Source organism: Channa argus, chromosome 6 (genome assembly GCF_033026475.1).
Source record: "Channa argus isolate prfri chromosome 6, Channa argus male v1.0, whole genome shotgun sequence".
NCBI classification, from domain to species: domain Eukaryota; kingdom Metazoa; phylum Chordata; class Actinopteri; order Anabantiformes; family Channidae; genus Channa; species Channa argus.
This window is the reverse complement of record NC_090202.1, coordinates 13,108,006-13,130,155: the sequence shown is the minus strand read 5'-3', so window position 1 is coordinate 13,130,155 and position 22,150 is coordinate 13,108,006. Positions and strand designations below refer to the sequence as shown.

The 22,150-nt window shown below is 38.5% G+C and overlaps 2 protein-coding genes across 5 annotated transcripts; one reads left to right on the top strand and one right to left on the bottom strand.

Moving 5' to 3' along the window:
* Positions 1-2,054: 2,054 nt before the first annotated feature.
* Positions 2,055-6,456, bottom strand: msantd4 (Myb/SANT-like DNA-binding domain containing 4 with coiled-coils). The gene is made up of 4 exons (XM_067508609.1): positions 6,420-6,456; positions 5,575-5,670; positions 5,144-5,443; positions 2,055-4,233 (listed from the first exon to the last, which is right to left on the bottom strand). The coding sequence occupies exons 3-4, from the start codon at positions 5,411-5,413 to the stop codon at positions 3,490-3,492; spliced, it is 1,014 nt and encodes a 337-aa protein (XP_067364710.1). The 5' UTR covers positions 5,414-5,443; positions 5,575-5,670; positions 6,420-6,456; the 3' UTR covers positions 2,055-3,489.
* Positions 6,457-8,243: 1,787 nt separating this feature from the next.
* aasdhppt (aminoadipate-semialdehyde dehydrogenase-phosphopantetheinyl transferase) lies at positions 8,244-22,101 on the top strand. 4 transcript variants are annotated; one of them, XR_010914707.1, is made up of 9 exons: positions 8,247-8,647; positions 8,764-8,877; positions 9,401-9,521; positions 11,284-11,405; positions 12,233-12,394; positions 15,807-15,875; positions 16,090-17,320; positions 17,355-17,729; positions 18,759-22,101. XR_010914707.1 is itself a non-coding variant. In XM_067508611.1 (7 exons), exons 1-7 carry the CDS (start codon positions 8,504-8,506, stop codon positions 18,768-18,770), a joined length of 744 nt encoding a protein of 247 aa, XP_067364712.1. In that variant the 5' UTR covers positions 8,244-8,503; the 3' UTR covers positions 18,771-22,101. The 4 variants fall into 4 exon arrangements, 2 of the variants coding, with proteins under 2 accessions (XP_067364712.1, XP_067364711.1); XR_010914706.1 differs by having other exon boundaries at positions 16,090-17,729; XM_067508611.1 differs by lacking the exons at positions 16,090-17,320; positions 17,355-17,729 and having other exon boundaries at positions 8,244-8,647.
* Positions 22,102-22,150: the final 49 nt, after the last annotated feature.

Genomic DNA, 22,150 nt, shown 5'->3' with positions numbered 1-22,150 from the left:
GAAGCATTCAGTAGTAAAATGTTTACTTAACGTGGGTTATCACATTTGAGTATTAGCACTCAGCTGAGAAAACATTTGTTTTAGTGTTAACGCTATTCTGTAAAACAATAATGAAATAAATTATGAACAAGTAAAACTTTATTTTTGATAATGGTGCAAAAGAAAAATGAATGTGTGTCTAGGAATCAGTCCAATATATTACAGTAGTTACAGCCAAATATGTAAATATCCCAGATTTAGTATTCAGTATTTAAGGACTCAAGTAAGGAGCCGGCCAGAGGAGGGTTAAATGTTAGGGGATTTTATTGTAGGGACTAGGGGGCATAAGGCAACTGAAAATCTTTCCAATAGTAAGACAGGAAAACAAAGTGAAGGTAACAACTAAATAAACACAGTAAAACAGAACATTAACTTAAATACAGAGGAGAGGGAAGATACATGTAACAGTGCTGGAGAAGCAAGAAAAATGCCCATATAACTATGGTAAATGAACATGGGAAAACAAACAAGTAAACTAAGCATAAACACAGACTGACAGACGGGGACAAATTAGTAACCAAACCTCACACCAAAATGGCAAAAACAGAGTCCAAATACAGGGGAAAAAGGCAGAACAGAGAAACAGGAGTCCAAACGGAAAAGATCGAGAGGAGAATTCAACATAACAACAAAGGGGAAAGCCTGGTCTAAATAAGCAGGGGCACTGGTGAAAGTAATCAGGATAACCGACGTGGGTAAAGAAACCAAAAAGACCACAAACAGGAAGTGACACAGAGGGACAACAACAGGGCAGGAAGTCATGCTGGGACGGGATTAACTAAACACAAATGATCTTCACTTATAAAACACTTTACACTGCTTCTCATTCATCCATTCGCACTCACAAACACACACACTCACACACTGATGGGGGAGCTGCTATGCAGCTCGCCTGCATTCACAGGGAGAAACTCACTTGGGGTTCAGTGTCTTGCTCGAGGACACAACATTAGACAAGCGGAGCCAGGAACCAAGCAAATAACCCTGGGATTGGTGGATGACTGCTTTACCTCCTGAGCCACAGTCACCACCCAAAGGTGGATCAATCGATCATGTGACAGTGCCATCAGAGTCACTCTGCTACCACGACAAAAAATAACGATGAGACATTTAATAAGTAGTCATCAGGATTTTCATTCATTCATTCATTCATTCATTCATTCGTTCATTTATTTATTTATCTATCTGGGCATCTGGGCCTCAAAAGTTACATCACAGAACTGTTTAAAGAAAGGTTATAATTAAATTAAAGTCAACTTTGGATTTACTGTATGTATAAGTGAATCCTCCATTATTGCATTTAGGAGGTTAAAAGATCCCTGTGGTCACTTTGTCATTAGAGCTCCCTTTCTCAGTCCACTGGGACCAAGGATTTCTGATGCAGAGCTATCACTGACAAGCATTTTCCATTATTTGCCATCTCACTCACATTCCTACACACACACATTCACATACCAGGCCTGGTTATTACTGACAGCTCAGTCCTATTAACCGAAGGATGAAACAAAATAACAATTTTGAGGTGTCCTCTCACCGTTTTAGCCTTGCATTTTCACGTGCAAATATGCATGCACACCTTCAATCTGCTGCTTTAACCATCAATGCAGAGTGAACCCAGCCTTTTTACTTTGTTATTTTTATTGGCTCATTTCATTTTCTCTCTCTCAGTCCCACTTCTCAGCTCTGCATTATGCCTCTTTCTGCACAGCCCCATGCTCATTTCTCTGTTACTCTGCCTCTTTATCCTCTTTCCTCCTGTCACACTTCATTTCTCCATTTTTGCAATCCTCTCTCAGGAGAATCCATCGCAAACTCTGATTTCTCATCCAACCTCCTCTCCCATAAAGATCATGTGCCCTGCTCTTACTTTTGTTTTGAGGTGTTTCTCATGATTGGATAGGAGATTAAATTCCACCAGTACCATCAGCATAATCAGCTCCTCCCTGTGTTTTGTGTTTACTGCTGCTGTGGAGGCTGTGGTTACTTCAGGAGTGCTGGGAAGTGAGAGATATAATGTTACAAACGCACAGGGTTACAGCTTTTCTACAGGGTTAAATTATTGCAAAACTACTTGTCTGACTCATTGAAGAATAAATCAGAATTTTATCTGAAAAGAGTGGCAAAAAGATTTTAATTTTGGATGTGAGATAGAATTAGATGGAAGTGATTACTGTTTGATTAAAGCCCAAAGGATAGTTTCAAGAGGCTTATCGTAGATATTTTTATTCACAGGGAAAAATATCTCGTAGGAAATTGTAGAAAGACTTATGAAGAAACACTGCAGTGATGGCATTTTCGATGCACAATGACTTTTTAACCTGGAGTGCTACTACAGCCACTGACTAGTTCTTAAAACCATTGCCCACTAACCACATCATTATCATTCGGTCTCCTGCTTAGTATTTCAAAGATAACATTTAGATTGTGTTTAATTAGAAAGCCTCAATACGCCAGTCTTTCTAGCAGAGTAATAGTCAGGTAACATTATGGAAATAATACGATAATATAGAGATAATACCTTGGTAAAAGCACTGTAACAGCGGGTATAGTATCAAGTTACTAACAAGGTTTAATAGGGGTATAATATTTTCCTAAAAACAAGAATGAAACAAAGTAATTAAAACATAGCAAGACATATTTACCATTAATGTAAATGTAAATCAAACATCCAGAATCTGATCAGCACAGACGGCCATGCTCAAGTCCACAAAACTTAATTGGAAAAGCACAAAATATTATTAGGCCATTTTTCATAAAGACGTGACATGTAACAGAAGGAAAAGTGCAGGTACAAACATTACAATTATGGCTTTATGAATTTAATTTAGCTGCTTTATTGTGGTCCTGGTGTTATTGATAGTGGCTGTCACAGAGTTCTCACTGGGACACGTTATTATGACTGTATGACGAGACAAATTATATCAAAAATTAAAATTGCTGAAAAAATGTCCTAAGTCAGAATATTACCAGGTAAATGATATTTAAAGACATAGATCGCTGTACAAATTGCATGATAGAAACTTTGGCACTGACTTGGTGAATAAATACAGAATAAACACTATTAAACATTTTGTACAACAGTAAGGAGGCCATTGATCATAATGCGCATTAATCTATTCTGATGGGACACTGTCTTTTTTATACATCAAATATGCTAGCCAGCTGTGAGCGCCAAATCTTAAAAATGTGTTATCATCATATATATCAACTTTTTATAAAAACGTCATAAGGCACTACTTTATCATGGTGGTCATAAACATGAAAGCCCTGCATCTTGCTACTCTCCTTGGCCAAATACCAACTAGAAAACACAATTTAGATGTGTCCCACACCTTCCTTAAGCAAAGGTGTGTTAAAATCAGGCAGCAGCTGTGGAAGGAAATATTTACGTGTACAAAAAAAAACACTGGTTAAAATTTCATTCATCATTTTCAACTGCCACTTTCTGTATCAGTGGCTCTGATGACCTTTGTGCAGCTGCATTCTCTCTTTTTCCACATGGAGACGTTCTCTCTCAATCTGCAGTCGTCCAGCCTCAAATTTAAAGAACTGCAGTCTCTCTTTCTCCAGCTGCAGTCTTTCCTTCTCCAGTTTCAGCCTTTCCGTCTCCAGGTCTACCACTGACATCCACCCTTTACCTTCTTTTGCTGTTTCCCTCTGTCCTTCATGAGAAGATAAACACGATGTGGAAGATGATGGCAGGCCTTGTTGTGACGGTATGTCAACAGGTTCAGACTGGTTCAGGAGCAAAAACCTCAGCCTCTCCCGCTCCACTTGTAACCTCTCTCTTTCCAACTGCAGCCTTTCCCTCTCAACATCCATCTGACAAAGTCGCTCCTTCTCCACCCTCAGCCGCTCTTTCTCCACAGCCAGGCGTTCAGTTTCCACAGCGAGGCGTTGTTTTTCCAGCTCCAAACACTGTTTCTCAAAGGGCACCGGAAACCCTGCTCCCATGTTTTCATGACTGAGTCCACACAATGCATGAGCTGGCACTCCCATCAGGCCACTAGAGAGCGGAAGCTCTGTGCTGGTCGTAGATGTCGGCACCTTGGAAGAGCCTATCATGCCCAAGCTGTTGTGGGAATAAACATCACCAATATGCCCTTCACCACGTGACTCGATGTCGCTGAGGAGGGAAGGGATATCATCTTCATCTATTTCTCCTGCATCTCCCACATCACCATCGCCTTCCAGCTAAAGAGACAGAGTGTGATCAGTAAAGAGGCACTGCACCAATGATACATCTGACATTCACTCATTGTGAGATCTGCAGGCTGTGAAAGCAGCTATAGACCGTAATGTTGTTTTGGAGGGAGCTCTGCAAATTATGAGAAAGATAATGAAAGATGAAAACCATGCTTTCTAGTTACATTATGCTTAATCTATGATCTGTGTTTTGAGGGCTTGACTCTAAAGATAAATCAGGATTTCTATGCCTCTGCAGCTTCCACCTTGGCATATATCTTTTTTACATATATATTTATTAAATGTATCTGTATTATATTTTTATACTGTCACTGTCTATTAAGTTTTTATTTACTGTGTAAACATTTGTACTAATGCCATGAAAAAGTGAGACATTTCCAAGATTGACTGAATCTGAAAATACAATTTAACACTATAACAAAAAGGTGACATTTAATTCTAATTATTTAAAAGGTTTTAAATCCTAATTAACACATCCTAAATTTGATCTGATCTCTACCTTATGAATCGACGTGAGCTCATTGAAAAGACCAGATTAACAAGAGCCACTTGAGCTGCATAACGTATTGCATAATCACTGTGATATATTAAACATAACTGCCTCTGCTGATGAGGATACTAATTAAGCTAATTACCTCATTAACACGTCAATATAGGCTTCCCATCTTTCCATAACACAAGTGTCTTTAATATGTTCTCTCTTCAGAAAGCATGAAGGTAAATAACTGTGTTCTAATTTACATGAGCATTTATTTATTTAGGCTCGCAGGTTTAATCAGAAGTTTGAATCTATAGAGGGAACCTGTGGTGTAAGAAGGAAGCTTCTGTCTTGTTGTTAGTGTATACTCCGGGTAGTACTGTGGCACTGTAGTGTTGATGATGAGTTTCTGTTTCTTACTCTGTATTCACTGACATCTTCTTCCATCTTCACACCCGGCGGTGCCCTTGTGTCCTGGCCGCTTAGCTCACAGACAGCCGCCAGCTCCAGCCAGTCACAGTGATACTCCTTTGAGAGGCCTGAGAGGTCAAGCAGTGGGTGACAGTTAGAGCCCAGAGAAGCTGCCTCATGCTCAGGGGAGGACTGATCATACTCAGTCTTCAGGGCCAAAGAGGAGGATGAGGAGGAGGAGAGAGAGAGCTCAGCCTGAAGCTGTTTTCTCTTCATCATTGCACGCCAGTCCAGATACCGTCGCTTCACCTGTAGACAAGATGGGAGAGTTAGGGAAACAGCAGATAAGGGGGAAAGCTTTTTTTGTGGAATGAAGAAACACAAAGCAACAAAGACTAGACTGTATGTACTGTATGATTTGAACAGAGAAATGAAAACACCTCAGTAGCTGTTCGTAGCTCACCCTCGCCCACTGAATTGACACCTTGTGCCACTTCCTCCCATGCCTGTCTCTTCAGCTCTTTAATGGCCGTGTTCTATTTATACACAAAGACAGGAGAATAATAACAAGAACCAACAATTGTTGTGTTAATTGAGGGTGTTCTTGAAGGGCTATAGAACAGTGTGAACAATACATGCCCCTCTCAAAATAACAACCAGTTTTCCGTAAAACATACCAAAGCTGCCATATCTGTGAACTATCTTCTTTTGTATTTCTGAGGATGATTTAAATAATTTAATATTAATATATGAACTAATAGTATTTGTTTTAAAGACAAAACATACATTTTTCTTACAAGGATCCCTAAATGATTTAACTGTTCAAGGGATGTATTATGCAGCATATACTGTATTGTAGTTGAAAATCAGTCAGTGCTCTCTGGTGGACAATGAAGATATTGGAAGTACTTAACTTAATCATATACAAATCTTGGTGTGTACACAGAAGAAATCTGGACTTGTGTGACATGCTAACAAATTTAGACTAAAATTTTAACATATTTAACATTGAGTGTACATAAGAGAAAAAGTGAAAACTTGCTAATTGGACACAGTAAGAGAGCAGAGCTAATTAAATTATTTGTGCTGTGGTTCTTGTTAATCAGCCAAAGTTGACTCACAGCATAGAGATCACAGAGCATTTTCACAATGAATGAGTCTGTAAATGAGGAGCAGGTTTAATATATGTATCGGGGGCAGCTTCTACAGAATATCCTACGCTACAGTACTGGGTAAATGTAATGGTGAAAATATGACATATGTGGTAAAGACAGTAAATCAACACCTGCTGTCGGGAGAACAACACATCTCTCCTCTTGTGTATCTCTTTGATGAGAGTTTGTGTTTCTCTCACACTGTAGTTGCTCTTCCGTTTCCTCTTCAGGTGCTTCACCTGCAGGAAATCCAGCTTGGCAACAAGGAAGGGAAAGAACCCCCAGAAATACAGAGAATAAAACAGAGATAGGAGTGACTCGTGTGGAAAAATAAGTACGCAGATACAGGGAGGAGAAAATATGTGTGGGTATAGAGACTGTGTTGAAGGGCAAATAAAAAAAATAAATAAATAAGTATGTATTGGAAAATAGAATAACAACAGAAGCAAGGTTAGAAAGACAGATGACACGTCAGAGTACTGCAGAGACTCAGTCCTCAGATGGAGAGAAGTATGTTCCAGTAGTTAGTCCATGGCTAACACTGTAGTTTTTCTTCAGAAGCAAAGCAATTTTCATCAGAAAGGAATTCCTCTGTGTCTCTGATGGTCCCTGTGAAGTTTTCCACTCGGGGGACTGATCCCAGCCGTTACTCTAGAGGTTCACCTTGTGTAATGAAACGTGAGACATGGATTTATGGAGATATCAGGTGAACAGGTATGTGTGTAGCTGCACAGGTCCTGCAGGTGAGCTTACACAGCCAGACCCACCACGAGCTGAAAGAGCCTGATGGTAAAACAGAGTGTAGTTAGCATGATGTGCTTATTTGGTAAGAAAAAGACTAACATTCTTATGGAGGAATCCACAGAGGCATATATTTATCTAAAAGTAGACATTTCGTTTAGATATAACATCCAGATGTTGGTTAGTATAAAAAAAATTATGACATGTACACATGAATCAAAAACTGTGCATGTCAAATAGCCCTGTATCCCTGTAGCCCTGATATATGCCTCTATTACCTTTATCAGCAAAAAAAATTAAATAAAAATAATCCTGCAAATTTAGCAGTCAACGTGGTATCCTGTTTGGTTTATACTAGATGCAATACACTCGACGATATCTAATACAAAAAAAAAAAAACACCAACATTTTGAGTGTACACAAAGACTTTAATAATAGGTATATTTAGTTAGTTATTTGGACAAAAAGTAGATTATAGCAGATACATTTAGATTATACTATCAGCATGTATGAGATATTTCTTTAACAAGACGTGCACGTATTTCCATCATCACAACCAGAAATGCATTGTTGTCTTGTGTCACTAACTCTAGCTCTAGCTCTAATAAAACATTATCTGTAATATCCTCTAAAAGCAACTCACCTTGGGAAGAAAAATATGCGACGATGAAAACAACAACGTAGAAATGCAATTTTAACGCTGCTTTCATGGCGCCTCGAAATCTTACCCCTTTTAGATTAGCGGCGTCATTACCACGCAGGCTTGGTTAAACAGTTCATATTTATGTATATATTTATGTTGTAAATGCGATGCAGCCTTAGGTAAAACATGTATATTAATTTATAAATGTGTGTCATGGAAAAGCACAAAGCGGTCTTAAATGTGTTTTTATTTACAAATCACACAACGCAACAAACAACGCAAATTAAAGGAGGAACATTTACCCGGACGTACCCGGATCTGATGTGCATCTGATGTACATCTGATGTACTCTACGTTTGTCTCTATACACCTTTCTTTGAAATGTCACATCACAGCCGACTTAAATGCGTTATTGCACTCAGTATTTCAAACCTCTGCAACAAGCTTTGTCCATGCGTATGTAATATCCTGTAAGCATTTGAATGCAGCGTCGTTGGCGCATCGTTTCACTCGCTCCCATTGGTCAATCCTTCACCGCGCCCACTTATGACGACATCGAATCTCGCCTAGCTCTTTTGGGCATGTGCACTTCTGTCATATTCAAAATGTAAACACAGACGATGTTTCAGTAGTTTAGGTAACAAGCCACGCTTAATTAAAGCTGTGTGTCTTCACTGTGACGGTCTGGATGCGTGAGCTATAAGATTAACATTTTCTGAGTTTTGTTGTTTGGAAAACCCCTTAATACTAACGTGTGATGCTAACGTTAGCTGAAGTTGTAACTGAAGTTGTGGACAAGTCTGGATAACGGGTTTAAACAGAGTTGAGGAGATGGGGTCTGTGCGATGGGCTTTTCGTTGTGGGTCATGGACACCAAGCAGGTCGGACTGGCTGTTCGCTACTCGCTGTGTCCAAACGGAGGAGAAAGACAGGATCGGACAGTATATGTTCGCCAAGGATGCTAAATCCGCCATGGTGAGTCGGCTGCAAATTCCGTGTTACTTTGTGCATGGTGATTAATAGCGATAACTTCTTTTTTCTCACTCCTTATTTGATGGTGTGTAACAGGTTGTCTCTGTGTCACCCATCAGGCTGGCAGGTTGTTGCTTAGGAAGTTCGTGTGTGAAAGGATGGCCATCCCCTGGTCAGAGATCAGACTGGAGCGATCACCCAGAGGGAAACCTTACCTCGCAGCGCCACTGAAGGTTTATAACACGTCATTTTCGTGCAGAGTGTTTCTAGGGGCAGTTGCTTGTCTTCTGTTTCACAAAAACAACTGCAGTATGTCAAGGGAGGAATACACATTAAACATATTAATAATACATATACATATTTCTGACCTTATATTTGCCATGTGTTTTTAATCACGTTCACTGTAGTACTTTATCCTTAATTTAGCATTTGTTTTATTGCATTGTTATTGCATTGTTCCAGCTCCTCCTTTTACAAAAATTATGATCACACTGATTAAAAAAATTAAACCAAATTTTTGACATCCCAATAAAATGTTATTAATAAATATTTATTTAATTGTTAATAGCTATAAGAAATATGTCTGTAAACCTTTTGTACAAGTCAGTTTATTTACTTACTCAATATAATTGTTCAATTTCTCACTAGTTATTGTTTTTTGAACATTTTGTATTCCTATGTTTATTGTCATATGATAAAAAATATTGTGCTTTTTTTATTACATATTTGATCTCTCTTCTTGCTGCCTACTCCCAGGCCAGTTTGGATAATGGCCAGGCCTGGAATTTCAACGTCTCCCACCAGGGAGATTATGCTGTGCTTGCTGCAGAGCAGGGGGTGCAGGTGGGAGTGGACATCATGAAGACCACCATGCCAGGTAAATGCTGAGCTTAACACATGCATATGTAGCAATAGATGAATCAGTATTTGCAGATAAAATTTACATTTTAGTCTATTGATTATATATTTAAAATTACAAAATGTTTACAGTTTTTGACTGAAATTAAGCAAAAATTTAAAACAAATATAGAAACACATGCAGTTCAAGAATATAAGTAAGTCCTTCTTAGAGTTGAAGGATCAAGCTCAGATGCAAGTGTGGCATGGATTTGTAATTTTTTCAAATCAGCTGTTTTTCGTTCAGGAAAACTCTACAAAATTTTGCCTGAGGGAAAAAGACAAAAGGAAGATTAGATTTCAGACATCTGTGGGAAGAAAATAGAGAGACTGGATGATGGTGACTTTGTCAAAGAATTTTATTTTTTTAAAATAATTTTCTCTCTTGTTACCATAAACATTTTGTCTTTGCTCCATTTTATTTTTCAACACTGTCTTCATTTAAGTAAAATCTAGCTCAGGTTGGATAAACGTTATGACTGAATAGGTTGAACAGTTTTGGCATCAGACTTAGACATAGTCTAAGTCACCACTGAAACAAAGAGAGATTTAATACTGTTGGTCCTTGCAGCAGCAACCCTAAAATGACGTTTAGATGGAATTAACTCAAACTGGACAAGCCAGATTAGCCTCAGTCTTGCTATAGACATGCTTTTTAAAGATGCTAGAGAGCTGACCTTGTCCTACCTCATTTTTCTTTTACACAGTACGAAGATTATTAAGTCTGTTTTTACTGGACAAGCAGAGGTTTCCAAACGACCACAAATCATTTTAGATCCACAGACATTTTTCTAATTTGTTCTTCAAATCACAATTTACTATCAATGACGGTCCCAAGATATTTGTAACTGTTCACCAGGGCAATTTTATGTCAGGTTTTGTAGAATGTAGGAAACAAAATGATTCTGACAAAAAGCCTTAGGATATTCTGTAATCTCTAATGAAATTTACATTTTAATTTGAAACCTTGGTTGAACTCATCACAGTGCTGCTTTGTGAATCATAGTAAAGCATATGCATAAAACTATCTAAATCTGTCAGCTGTCATTTCCACTATTGCACACTAGTGATAATTAATCCATAACTGGCCAAATCTGTTAGTATAAATAGTCTTTGTATCAAATGTTGTGTGTGTGTGTGTGTGTGTTTGTATACATATAAACACACACACAAATATATTCCTCAATTTCTCCACAAGGTGTCACTGTTTGCCTGAAAGGTGTACATCACTAGGCCGCATCACCATTATGGCCGAAGCTGCTTGGTTGTGCAAATGTTTAGGGCTGTGTGTTTGTGCAGTGATTGTAGTTTGTTTCTTTTTCAATGAGGACATGTCAACATTGTGAGGAGTCCTGTACTCACAACTTCAAAAGGCTGTTTGAGAGTTTAGGTTCGGTTTTACTTCTAGGTTTGGGGTTAAGAGTTTGGGTTGGGGTTATACAGTCTGTTATAATAAGATGCTAGACAATGTATTAGATCAAATTCAAAAGTGTCCTTGCAAATATGGTAAGAACCGCACATTTGTGTGTCATAACCACATTCTGTTATAAGATGTTTTTAAGTGAGGAAACAGATCACATTAATTTCAAAAACTGTTTCTTTGAAACTCACTACACATACACCACCAACTGTTACTCCCACATAAACACGTTCTGCTTGTGGTCTTATGTCTCCCTCCTACTTTTCATGTCCTTATTTCTTCCCTTTCTGCCTTCATATCTCTTCCATGTTCCTCCTTCCAGGTAGCAGCTCTGTGTCAGAGTTCTTCCGCATCATGACTCGTCAGTTTACAGCGTACGAGTGGAGCATTATCCAGTCAGCCGGCTCAGAGCACCAGCAGCTTGCCGCGTTTTACCGCCACTGGGTAACCATGACAACCATACTACCCTGTCATCACATTGCGTTGCTGCTAGGCCCCGTGGGTGGTGTTTTTGTGTGTGTGTGTGAGAGAGACAGAAGAAAACAGAGGAAGAAAATAACGTTGCCAGTGTTCTTTGAGACACACAGGCATTTGGACATTTTGCACATGTTTTAATTTCATGTCTTTTTCCTCACAATCTGTTCTGCTTTAACTGCCTTATGTTCTCACAGACACCCAAAACAACAATAATAAGATAATAAAATTTATTCATACAGCACTTTTTTAAGTACAATTACAAAGGGATTCACAAATTTAAAAGACAATTGGAATAAGTGCTTTCTGCAACTGCTTTCAATTTTGTCGATTTTTTTCCACTGATTTTCTTTCTTGCAGACACAAACACACACACAGATGGTCAGACAGCAACTATGGTGCTAAGTAAAGATGTGAGATTTAGAGGGTGGCACAGAGACGTCAAGCTCTGATATCATCACCACACTGTTGACTAATGGCAGAGCTCGATGGTTGCCATAGCGATTAGCCTTGTAATACTCTTATTGTGGCTCATTGGCTGCCGAGCAGGGTTGGTTTTGGCTGGACGCACATATTCTCGCACACACATACACAAACACACACAAAGTCCCTGTATACACACAGTGTTATATATGTGAACCCTGATTCCCATCTGCTTTGGTTTTAAGTTTTTGTGCTGCACAGCCAAAATACGCAACACAATGAAGCACACACACTGCTTTGTCTGAATTAATTAAATCTCCTTTTTGTGTTGTGTGCCTGTGTTAACTGATCAATTTTCCTCCCTCTCCATCCAGGCCTTGAAAGAGAGCTTCATCAAAGCCATCGGCACAGGTCTGGGCTTCAACCTGCAGAGGGTGGAGTTTCACCTGTCCACCGAGCCGCTTACACTGGGCCGGGTATTGCGCCAGACCAAGATGCATCTAGATGAGGAAGAAGAAGAGAACTGGCTCTTTGAAGTGAGTCTGTTTGAAGACGGGTATAGAGACAGAAAAACAGCTACCAAGATTCCAGAAAAGATTATCTTTCTTGCACATATTCCCTAAATGAACCTGACTGAAGACCTACTCAGTCATTTAGGAGAACGTGTCCCAAAGACAAACAGCAGCATGGAGTTTACCTACGACTTCTCATGCTTTCAAAGAATTTTATAAGACAACATTTCAAACAGAAAAACTGCGTAGGAAGCAGTCTGCAGTGTTTTTTCCTACTGATCAGTTTCCTATAAAAAGGCCTTCTGCCAAACTCTTTTATTCTCAGTTTGTTTCAGATGCAGGCAGCTTTATTCACATTTTCCAAAATACATCCCGTGCAGTTCATATGTTGGTTTTAAATATAAATACAGAAAATGTATTTCAGTTTTGTGATGTCTTTTTTTATATTTTCAGCACCAAGTTGTTTCGTTTTTAATCCGTTACATAGTTTATTAATGAATAGCACAATAGCAACATGTATAGAAGCAGTTGGAAGTAGCCTTTAGGAAACCAATGGGCTTAAAAGTAGTAGTTCAAAGGACTTGGCTGAGGTCCTTCATGCACAACTCGCACAGTGGCTACTCCTTTGAAAGCATTAGGAGAGTGAATCACAGGTGGTTGGAGGGGGGGGTGGTTCTCAAGTGGCCCTCCAGCCACTCTAACGCCACGACAAGAGATTACAGGAGTGCACCTCTGTCAGAGCAGAAGAATCATCTGTTGCCATCACTCCTCTCCCCTTGTATTTCCAATTTTGTCTTCTCTTTTCATGTCTTGTCTTCTTCCCCCCCCCACTGTCCACTTCTTCCTGTGATGTTGTACCTCTTTCTCTTTCTGCTCTCTATTCACTCTCTGCCACTAGGTAGAAGGATCTTTTTGTCATAGCTGCCTTCTTTTTTCACCCTGTATTTTTTCCTCTCTGCTCCCCCTCCTCTCACTTTTTCCTTTATACCCAGTGGCAGAGGGATTAACAAGTGACTGCTAAAAGGTTACCACTGGTTTGAAAAGCCTGATGTTACTGTACATCTTCTCTCCTCACTGTGTCCCTGGTGAAGTCATAGAGGTCTAATGCTGTTTTCGTGTCTGTGTTTTTTACGTCAGGGAATTATTGATCACAGGTAGATCAGGGTTTTTTTTTTTTACGGTTGTTCATCAGTTCTTCACAGTGTTGGACACAGTGAAGTAACAGCAACAAACAGAATGCTTTATTTACGACTTTAAACAACAGTCCTATGATAATACATGTTGTATTTGGTATTTTAGCTAGATTCCCTAATTAAAGTAGAGGAAATTAGGTCAACCTCTGAACGAAACACTTTGACAAAACAAATCAGTCCCCAGATTATGATTTAGAATTTACAATTAGTTAATTAATGAATAAGCTTCTAAACTCAATGTTAACTATTTTTAGAAGCAGTAATATTGCACACATTCAAGTGAAAATGCCCAACATTAGTGAAAAGCTTTTTTATTTTCTTCTTTGTTACATTTTATGTCATTGTAAATGTTATATCTTTGACTGCTGCTCAGACAGAAGAAAACATTTAATGATGTTATGTTATGACACTATGAAAAAGAGTTTTTACCTGACATAATGTCTAGTCTGATGGTAACAAAGACCGGATTTGGTTTCATCAAACCAAAACTTTTTGCACTCGAGTCTCTCATATACCTTTGGACAAACTAGCTGAGATCAATTTGACCTTTTATTCTATTGCCACTATCCCATAAAGCTTTAACTGCTGCAGAACCTGGCCAACGCCTGCATGTACAGTCTCTTCCATCTATGTACAGTAACTCTATCAGAGGAATCATATGTGTCATGTTGGCCTCACTCACTTGTCTTCTAGTCAGTCTTTGAGGATGGCAGATTTGGACGCACTTCCATTTTCCTTATTCACAAGATAAATGGGTTAATAATTTTGCCTTGTTTTGTCTTCATGGTGTAGAGTCTGGTCAGGATATTGATTCACCAGTAACTGGACCTTCCAGATAGAGGTGTACTCCACGTCAATACTTTAAACACATTCAATGTACTCAGGTGATCTCTATTGAACCTGCTGTATACCCTCTAAACCCAATTGGCTGCATCTGTGATGAATTAGGTGAGCTACTTTAAATGGGGTGAATGCCTACTGTATGCAATTCATCTTTCATTCAAATTACTAGGTATAAATCTTTTTTTCACATTTTTTTGGACATGTTTTAAAAAAGAAATTAATTGAAGAATTACAGTGACCAGAAGTCAGTGTTATTCTAAAAGAAAAACAAACCCATAAAAACTTCAAATACAGTTTATAGCTGCTGCACTAGTACATTCTTCTGAAAAAACTGACACAACAGTATACATAATGATAGAACTGGAGTGAATAATGGCTTAACCAGACAAATCCAAATATTAGAAATATAAAACAAAAAGACAAAGGCTAGTTTCACAAAGCAGTACTGAAGGAGTAAATATGTTTTAGGTGCTTTATACAATAATTATCTAAAAATCTGATAACACAAAGATGAGCTTTATAATCCACAGGTTTTCCACAGGCTACACCAAGAATCCTCAGTGACGCTATGCAACTTTTTACTTCCTGTTGACCTCTGATGAAGTCACATCCGCAGCTTCTACATAAAAGTCACACCGAGGAACACAAACTAATTACAAATGACAAAATATGCAAAGTTGTATAGATTTCCTGGTGATATTTTTCTCCCTTACTCTGTGCAGTCTTGTAACCAACCCCTCACTACACATACACCACCACCTGTTACTCCCACATAAACACGTTTTGCTTGTGGTCTTTCATGTCCAAGTCTATAATGCCAGCATCAAAGGCCACTGTGACACACCATTGGTATTTGGTGTAGACGTTATATCATGAACATAATTCAAAAACTAAAAAGATGTGAAAGGATATTCTTTTAAGACACTGCAGGGTGGATTTTTAGTGGGTTTGGAGAAGCTGGAAAACGTTTGTGTGTTTTAAAATGTGAATATAGGATGCAAATTATTTTCAAATGAGGCCAACAGTGAAAACAAAATCTGCCTGTCTTTATATAAGTCAACAAAACTGAAAATAAATCAGTTTTTGCTCCGTCTTAATCATATTTGCTGTGAAATGGTTTCATTTATCAAACCTTGGCATCTCAGTTATTTAGTGAATATGTGTGTGCTTCATGTTTCCTTGGCATCACAGACGTCATGTTTGCCTGGTTTTCACATGCAAATATTCAAGAGATTGCACATAGTGGGAGGCATACATGGAAGCGACTGTGCATTATTTCATATAGTGTCATATAGTGTATGCTAGCTCGGACTTACAGTGATTTGCTTTTTTCTGTGTTGCATACTGTACAGGCTACACAATGTTTTCATGTGCTGATGCATATGTATGTAATTCTACAGGAGAGCCTGCTGGATGCTGACCATCACATCGCTGTAGCTCTCGGACTAGCTGACATACCAGGCCCTTCAGTAAGGAAGCATAACATTTAACATGTTCCGTCTTTTAAACATGTAGGGTTTTTTTTATGGTTCATAATTAAAAATAAACAGGTTGTATGTTAAAGTGCATTGACTTTAGAAACACTAAATGTCTATTTTCAGCCAAATAGTGTAAACATTGACTAATATCGTGGTATTAGACACAACAAAACCTTCTTAAATTGCAATTTTTGATCTTTCTCAGCCTCCATCTCTTCCTCCTCCTGCCACATTCACACTGCTGACATTCAGTGACCTCATTGCCTCAGCTTCACCTCTGACAGAGGAGGACCCTGCTGTCTGGGAGAACTTTAAGTTGAAGGATGAAGCTCCACAGAGACAGAGAGAGACACACACATCCACATAACTACCTGTCTCCCACTGACACTCACCTGCCACACACACGAACACACACACACACACACACACACGTATAAACTCTGTTCAGATATGTGCCAAAAGACACAACTACACTGATATTAAAGTTGCTTTGTTATTCAACACAAGTCCACTCAAATTCTGTCAGTTTTATTTACTAAAAAAAAGCAGGTTTGTCTCAGAGGATTTCAGATCTATATTTAGATCCTCAGGCTGAATAAAGAAACTTTTACACACTTCTCAAAACACAAGATAGTTTTAGATTGTTAAAAGTAAAATGAAGCTGTGCTTGAAATACAAAGCTATACAGATTATGTAATTCCAAGATGCAAATTGGATTTAGTCAACAAATCTGCTCCTATATAGACTACATTCATATTTATTTTAGTCAGATATCCATATCAATCGTGTGTAGGATATTCACTGGTTTATCTGAAAGTTGATGGTTGTCCTACAGTAACAAAGTAATGTCCCTCTCAAGTTAATTGTATCTACAAGTTACTTTAATTTAATGCAAAGCAACAAACAACTACACCTTCTACGCATGAAGATTTGAATCCTCTTGCTCTCATTCTTCTTTTTGTCCTGTGTAATTCTCATTTTAAACACAAACACATGTAAATACTGCATTACAGTAGTACTGGATCATATGATTATACATTTTAGAAAACTTTTCAATTTGAGTTTATAATTTGATGCTAAATCTAATTAGTTGTTTCCCAGCCCTATATGGGCATGTACACATCTTACCCTGGCTTTTCCTTTTAACCTCAGTCTTATCTTCCTCCAGATAATCTCTGTCTTTTTTGTTTTTTCTTTTTTGTCTCTGTGTTGTTTATCCATCTGCTAATACATCTATTTTAGTTGACCTTTTTACTCTCTCTCCTCTTCAGGTAATTTCTCTACATCCTCTCTTTCTCTTGGGGAAAGCTTGTAGGTGTGGTGTCAGGCCTGTGAATTTAACCATTTATTTCTGCATCCCATGACTTCATTTTCAACCTGTAATTACAGTATAAGCTTCTCCTACACACACAGAAGGAAATGACTGGACTAGAAAGGTAGAGGTCAAATACAATGTAAAAGTATGTTGAGGGCAGGTATGCACCGACTAGATTTTATAATCAGATTTTAATCAGTCGAAGTATCAATACAATCAATATAAATCTAAAACTATAAACCCTGACAGCATATTATCAGATGTATTAGATAAACATTCAGTTATCTGCATTTGGTTGAACCGGCACACATGACCCTCATTATTTTCCATCATGCAGGTTGTGCGATGCGACTGAAACACACACAGTGGCAATGCATATAACCTATTCAATTCTCACCTTTTATTAGGATTGTGTAGCCTTTTAGGACAATGGAGGAAACTGGGTATGGAGTGCAACCTGTTCTCCGGATGGCTTTCTTCCAAGTGTGGACAGTATTACAGAGAAAACGTACTCAGTCGCGTGTGTGTAGGTGAGCATGGGCTTGTATAGATAGTGAGTGAAAGAAAAAGAGCCAGAAAACAGACACATGCAGTCTGAACTGCCTCCAGATGGAGTGTTTTTTCTTCTTATTGTCTTAAATATTGGGTTTTATGCAGTAGTGAAGAAGGCGTGAGGAGACAGCAAGGTCAGACTGGAGTTATGCAGTCTTTCCTCAGAGAGGCCAGTTTTAGTTGCTCAGGTTTACTGCAGTGTTAGAGATATGACCACAGTTTATTTTATATATGGGATGGAGACGATTGCTTGGGGCATCAAACTGAGAGTTTAGCCTGAGATGAGACATGAGATCTAGCTCAGCCTGCTGTTGAGGATAAAAGTTTCTGCTGGTGGAGAACATTTTGTGTCACATTAATACTCTTAAGTAAAAACATCTTAAAAATGTGATTATGATTTAAGGTTGCATCCATCTTTTTTTAGGATTTTGCTTTTCAAGCATACAGTATCATATATACATTTTGTACTGAGGGCCCAGTAAGTAACTCATCACTTAATAATATATTTTCTTAATACTAATTTAACAAAGAAACTATGCTGAAAGGACTTATAAAGTAAAAAGCCTTATTAATTAGCAATAAGCTCACTGGCTAAGCAGATACATGGCATATGTTATATTGTTCTAACTCTGTCCTTTCTGCATCAGAAGATGCATAACGTTGACCCCTGCTCAACTTTTACCTGTTGTGGACCTGGGTTCTTGTTGAATCTCTCTGGCTCTGCAGGCTGTCCAGTTTATGGCTGCAAAGCCGGAAATCTATTGATATGTAATGTGTGAATGGCCCAGGCCTCTGTGTATCCCCACAATGGTGTGGGGGCCACTAATGTAGCCAGCAACCTGGAGTCAGCAAAGCAGAGGCTTTGAGCGGAGCTTTGTCCTTCGTGCGTCACTGAATCAATCATGTTCCACTTTGATCTTGATGTTGGAGTTCTGTAGTGTGTGTGTGTATATCTGTGGTGGTGGTGGATGTGTTATATGTTTTATTGTTTGTGTTTTCTCCAACAGCTACCATCCTGAAAGAATAGCAGATGTAAATTGCCCGCTCAGCACAATACACCCCAGAACAACAGATTCACCAGAGCCCAGCTACTGCCAACTACTTCCTGTGTGTACTTAATGTGTGTATGCAACATGATGTTATACTTTTGCCACTTTCCATCCCAACTAACTACTGGAACTAAACCATGTGGTTTGCCATAAAAAATATATGTAAAGAGAAAATAAGTAAACCACCTGTCTGGTTGGCATCAGTGAGTATGTTTGTTGTAGGTACAGGATGCAGTAACACTAATTTTGAGTAGCCCAGAGCATTAGTCCACTGTGCATGAAATTGAAGTACAAAAGTACCTAAAGGGTGAGGGATAACAAGTATTGTAATACTTGATGATATATTTCACTGCACATTGTAAAACATTTGGTAAATCTAAGACTCCCTGAAAGTGTAAATTTTTAGTCCTTAGTCTGTTCTAAAGGTGTGAGGACAAGTCAGAGCGGCAAAAAGTCTGTTTTAAAGGTTGTATATTTAGGATTCAGGATTTCAGTTTGCAGCAACTTTTCCCCAATTTCACTAAAGACAGAAAGAAGCAGCAGGTGAAGTGCTGACAGTTTGAATTGTGTATTAAGCCAAACTAAACTTTATAATCCAACAGCTTACCCTAATCCTAAACCCAATACCATAAATCAGATCATTTGAGCAGTAACAACTAAGTGAATATGCCGTTTGCAGATTTTTCCTCATCCTTGTGCTGTGCCTCTGGACATACACCCCTGCTTCTGGGAAATTAAATCTCTTCACCCATTTCTTACATGGGCAGAACAAGTGGCCTAATGACACACATACACATTTACGCACCTTAATCACATCCACTCTCGCTGGCCTATTTTTCAAGTAACTGGGGCACCTACACTACGTCCAGCTAGGTCTATCTTGGCTCCCTTTAACCATGTTGTGTAACTTGTAAATACAATTGGATGCATCTGTGATAATGTAGTCACTTACTTTCAGGTGTTCAGTCGGTCGAGCCGATCATCTCTCTGTGTGTGCTCTTAACAGCAGTGACACACATGATTATTCGTGATTGTGAATGACTGCAACGCCCATGAGAGGTCACTGTAAAGTGAAACAATTTATCACATTTGTCTCATTTAGTTGTATGGATTTCCTGGTGATATTTTTCTCTCTTACTCTGCGCAGTCTTGTAACCAACCCCTCACTACACATACACCACCACCTGTTACTCCCACATAAACACGTTCAGCTTGTGGTCTTTCATGTCCAAGTCTATAATGCCAGCAGCAAAGGCCACTGTGACACACCATTGGTATTTGGAGTAGACGTTATATCATGAAAATAATCCAAAACTAAAAAGTGTTTTAAATGGATATTCTTTTAAGACACAGCAGGGTGGATTTATAGTGGGTTTGGAGAAGCTGGAAAATGTTTGTGTGATTTCCACACAAACATTTTCCAGCTTCTCCAAATCAGATCTGCTGTGAAATTGTTCCATTTATCAAACCTTGGCATCCAAGTTATTTAGTGAATATGTGTGTGCTTCATGTTTCCTTGGCATCACAGACATCATGTTTGCTTGGGAAACAACAAGCGCCGGCTAACTGCTGCCTGCACTTTCACTTGCTCTCACCTAAACTCCTGCAGAGGGTTTTCGTATGCAAATATTCAAGCGATTACAAATAGTTGGAGACATAAATGGATGCAAATGTGTATTATTTCATATAGAGTCATATAGGGTATGCTAGCTCTGACTTACATTGATGGTGCTTCGTCACCTACTATTTCTTTCTACTTCAACATAGATTCGCTAACAAATTTATCATATTTTACATAGTGTGTCGACGGCATAAAGTTTATTTGTGTAGTGGAATAAATATGTGAAATGCTGTACTGTATAATATAGACCGTATGGGGTGGCATTGAGAGTAACGGAGGCGCAGATCCTTCTGTCATCACCTGTCTGGGTGCCATCAGTCAGTAACCTAATTTGATTTCTTTTGTAGCTCCCGGATAGAATTACACTGATTCTCAATAGCACAGCGTATTAGCGCACTGTGCAAAAAATATAGTTTGTGTGCCCTAATGGCGAGAGATGACTAGAATCCAGCAACCCATCTGATGCTTCTATAGATTATAGTAAATTATGGTGAAAATCTGTCTTTGTTGCTGCAAATATTAAAATTGCCATGCTAAAGTAATTTACTGTGGGTTAGCTGTGTTGTCCTCTGTAAAGTATAAAGGCATCATATTTATCAATTTTACAGTATACTAGTCTATTAATGGCCATTGTATAGACCCAGTAACTGTTAAATTACCTTTAAGTGTCAATATCTAGTACCCACACTTTAAAACTTTATTCTCACTAAAAACCAAATGTATCAGCTAAAAGCAGAAACCAACCAGTGAAGATTAGTGAGGCCTTATTTTGCACAAGGGATTTTTAAAAAAGTAAATGCTAAATCTATATGAATGACTAAAGCATGTTTTAAAGGTTGTTTATACACTGATCAGCCGCAACATTAGGACTTACGGTCTTAATAATGCATAAATACTTGAGTAAAGGTGTATGGTACAAGTACAAAAGTAAAGGCACCCCACTAAGAAATCAATGTACTTTAAGCTATCTTTTCAGTTTTTATTAGTTCATTACATTTTTATTAAAAAGCATATTAAAATAAAACCATCCAGTGGTATTAATGTTTTGGCTGACCATTGTGCGAGAATTAGAATTTCAGCTGGCTGCTAACACAGCAAACAGCAGCAAGGAAAATGCTGACTTTTGGAGATGTATTTTTCTCATCCTTGTCATCTACCTCTGGACACACACACACATACAACTTGCCCAACTTAATCAAAACACCACCTCTGCCCTATTTTACAAATGTAACTGGGGCACCTACATCCAGCCAGCTGTATAAATGCAAACAAATGTGTGTGTGCACGTGTGTGTGTGTTTCAGCCATCTGCACACATGCAATCTAGTGCTTCAGGCAGAACTCTAGCATCACTCACAAGAGCATGATGGAGACTCCACTTTCTTTGGAGAGAAGCAAAGAAGGCAATAGGGAATCGCTAATTGAGTGGATTGTTATGAAGCAAAAGATTCCAAGCATTTCAAAAAAAGGTGTGATGTGTTAAATGCAAAATAAAAGAGGATGCCAGTGATCTGCAAATTATTTGTAAGCTATTTTTGATTGTAAATAGTACAAAGACAAGATGGAATGTTAAAAATTTTGGTTGTTCTTTCAGAAAATAATTTGCTGATTTTGAATTTGATGCCAGCAATGTGTTTGAATGAAGCAGGGACATCAATACAAATAATCATCATTAGTACAATGTTGCATTGCCTCTTCATTGAAAAACCCTCCAAGCATTTGAGAACAGA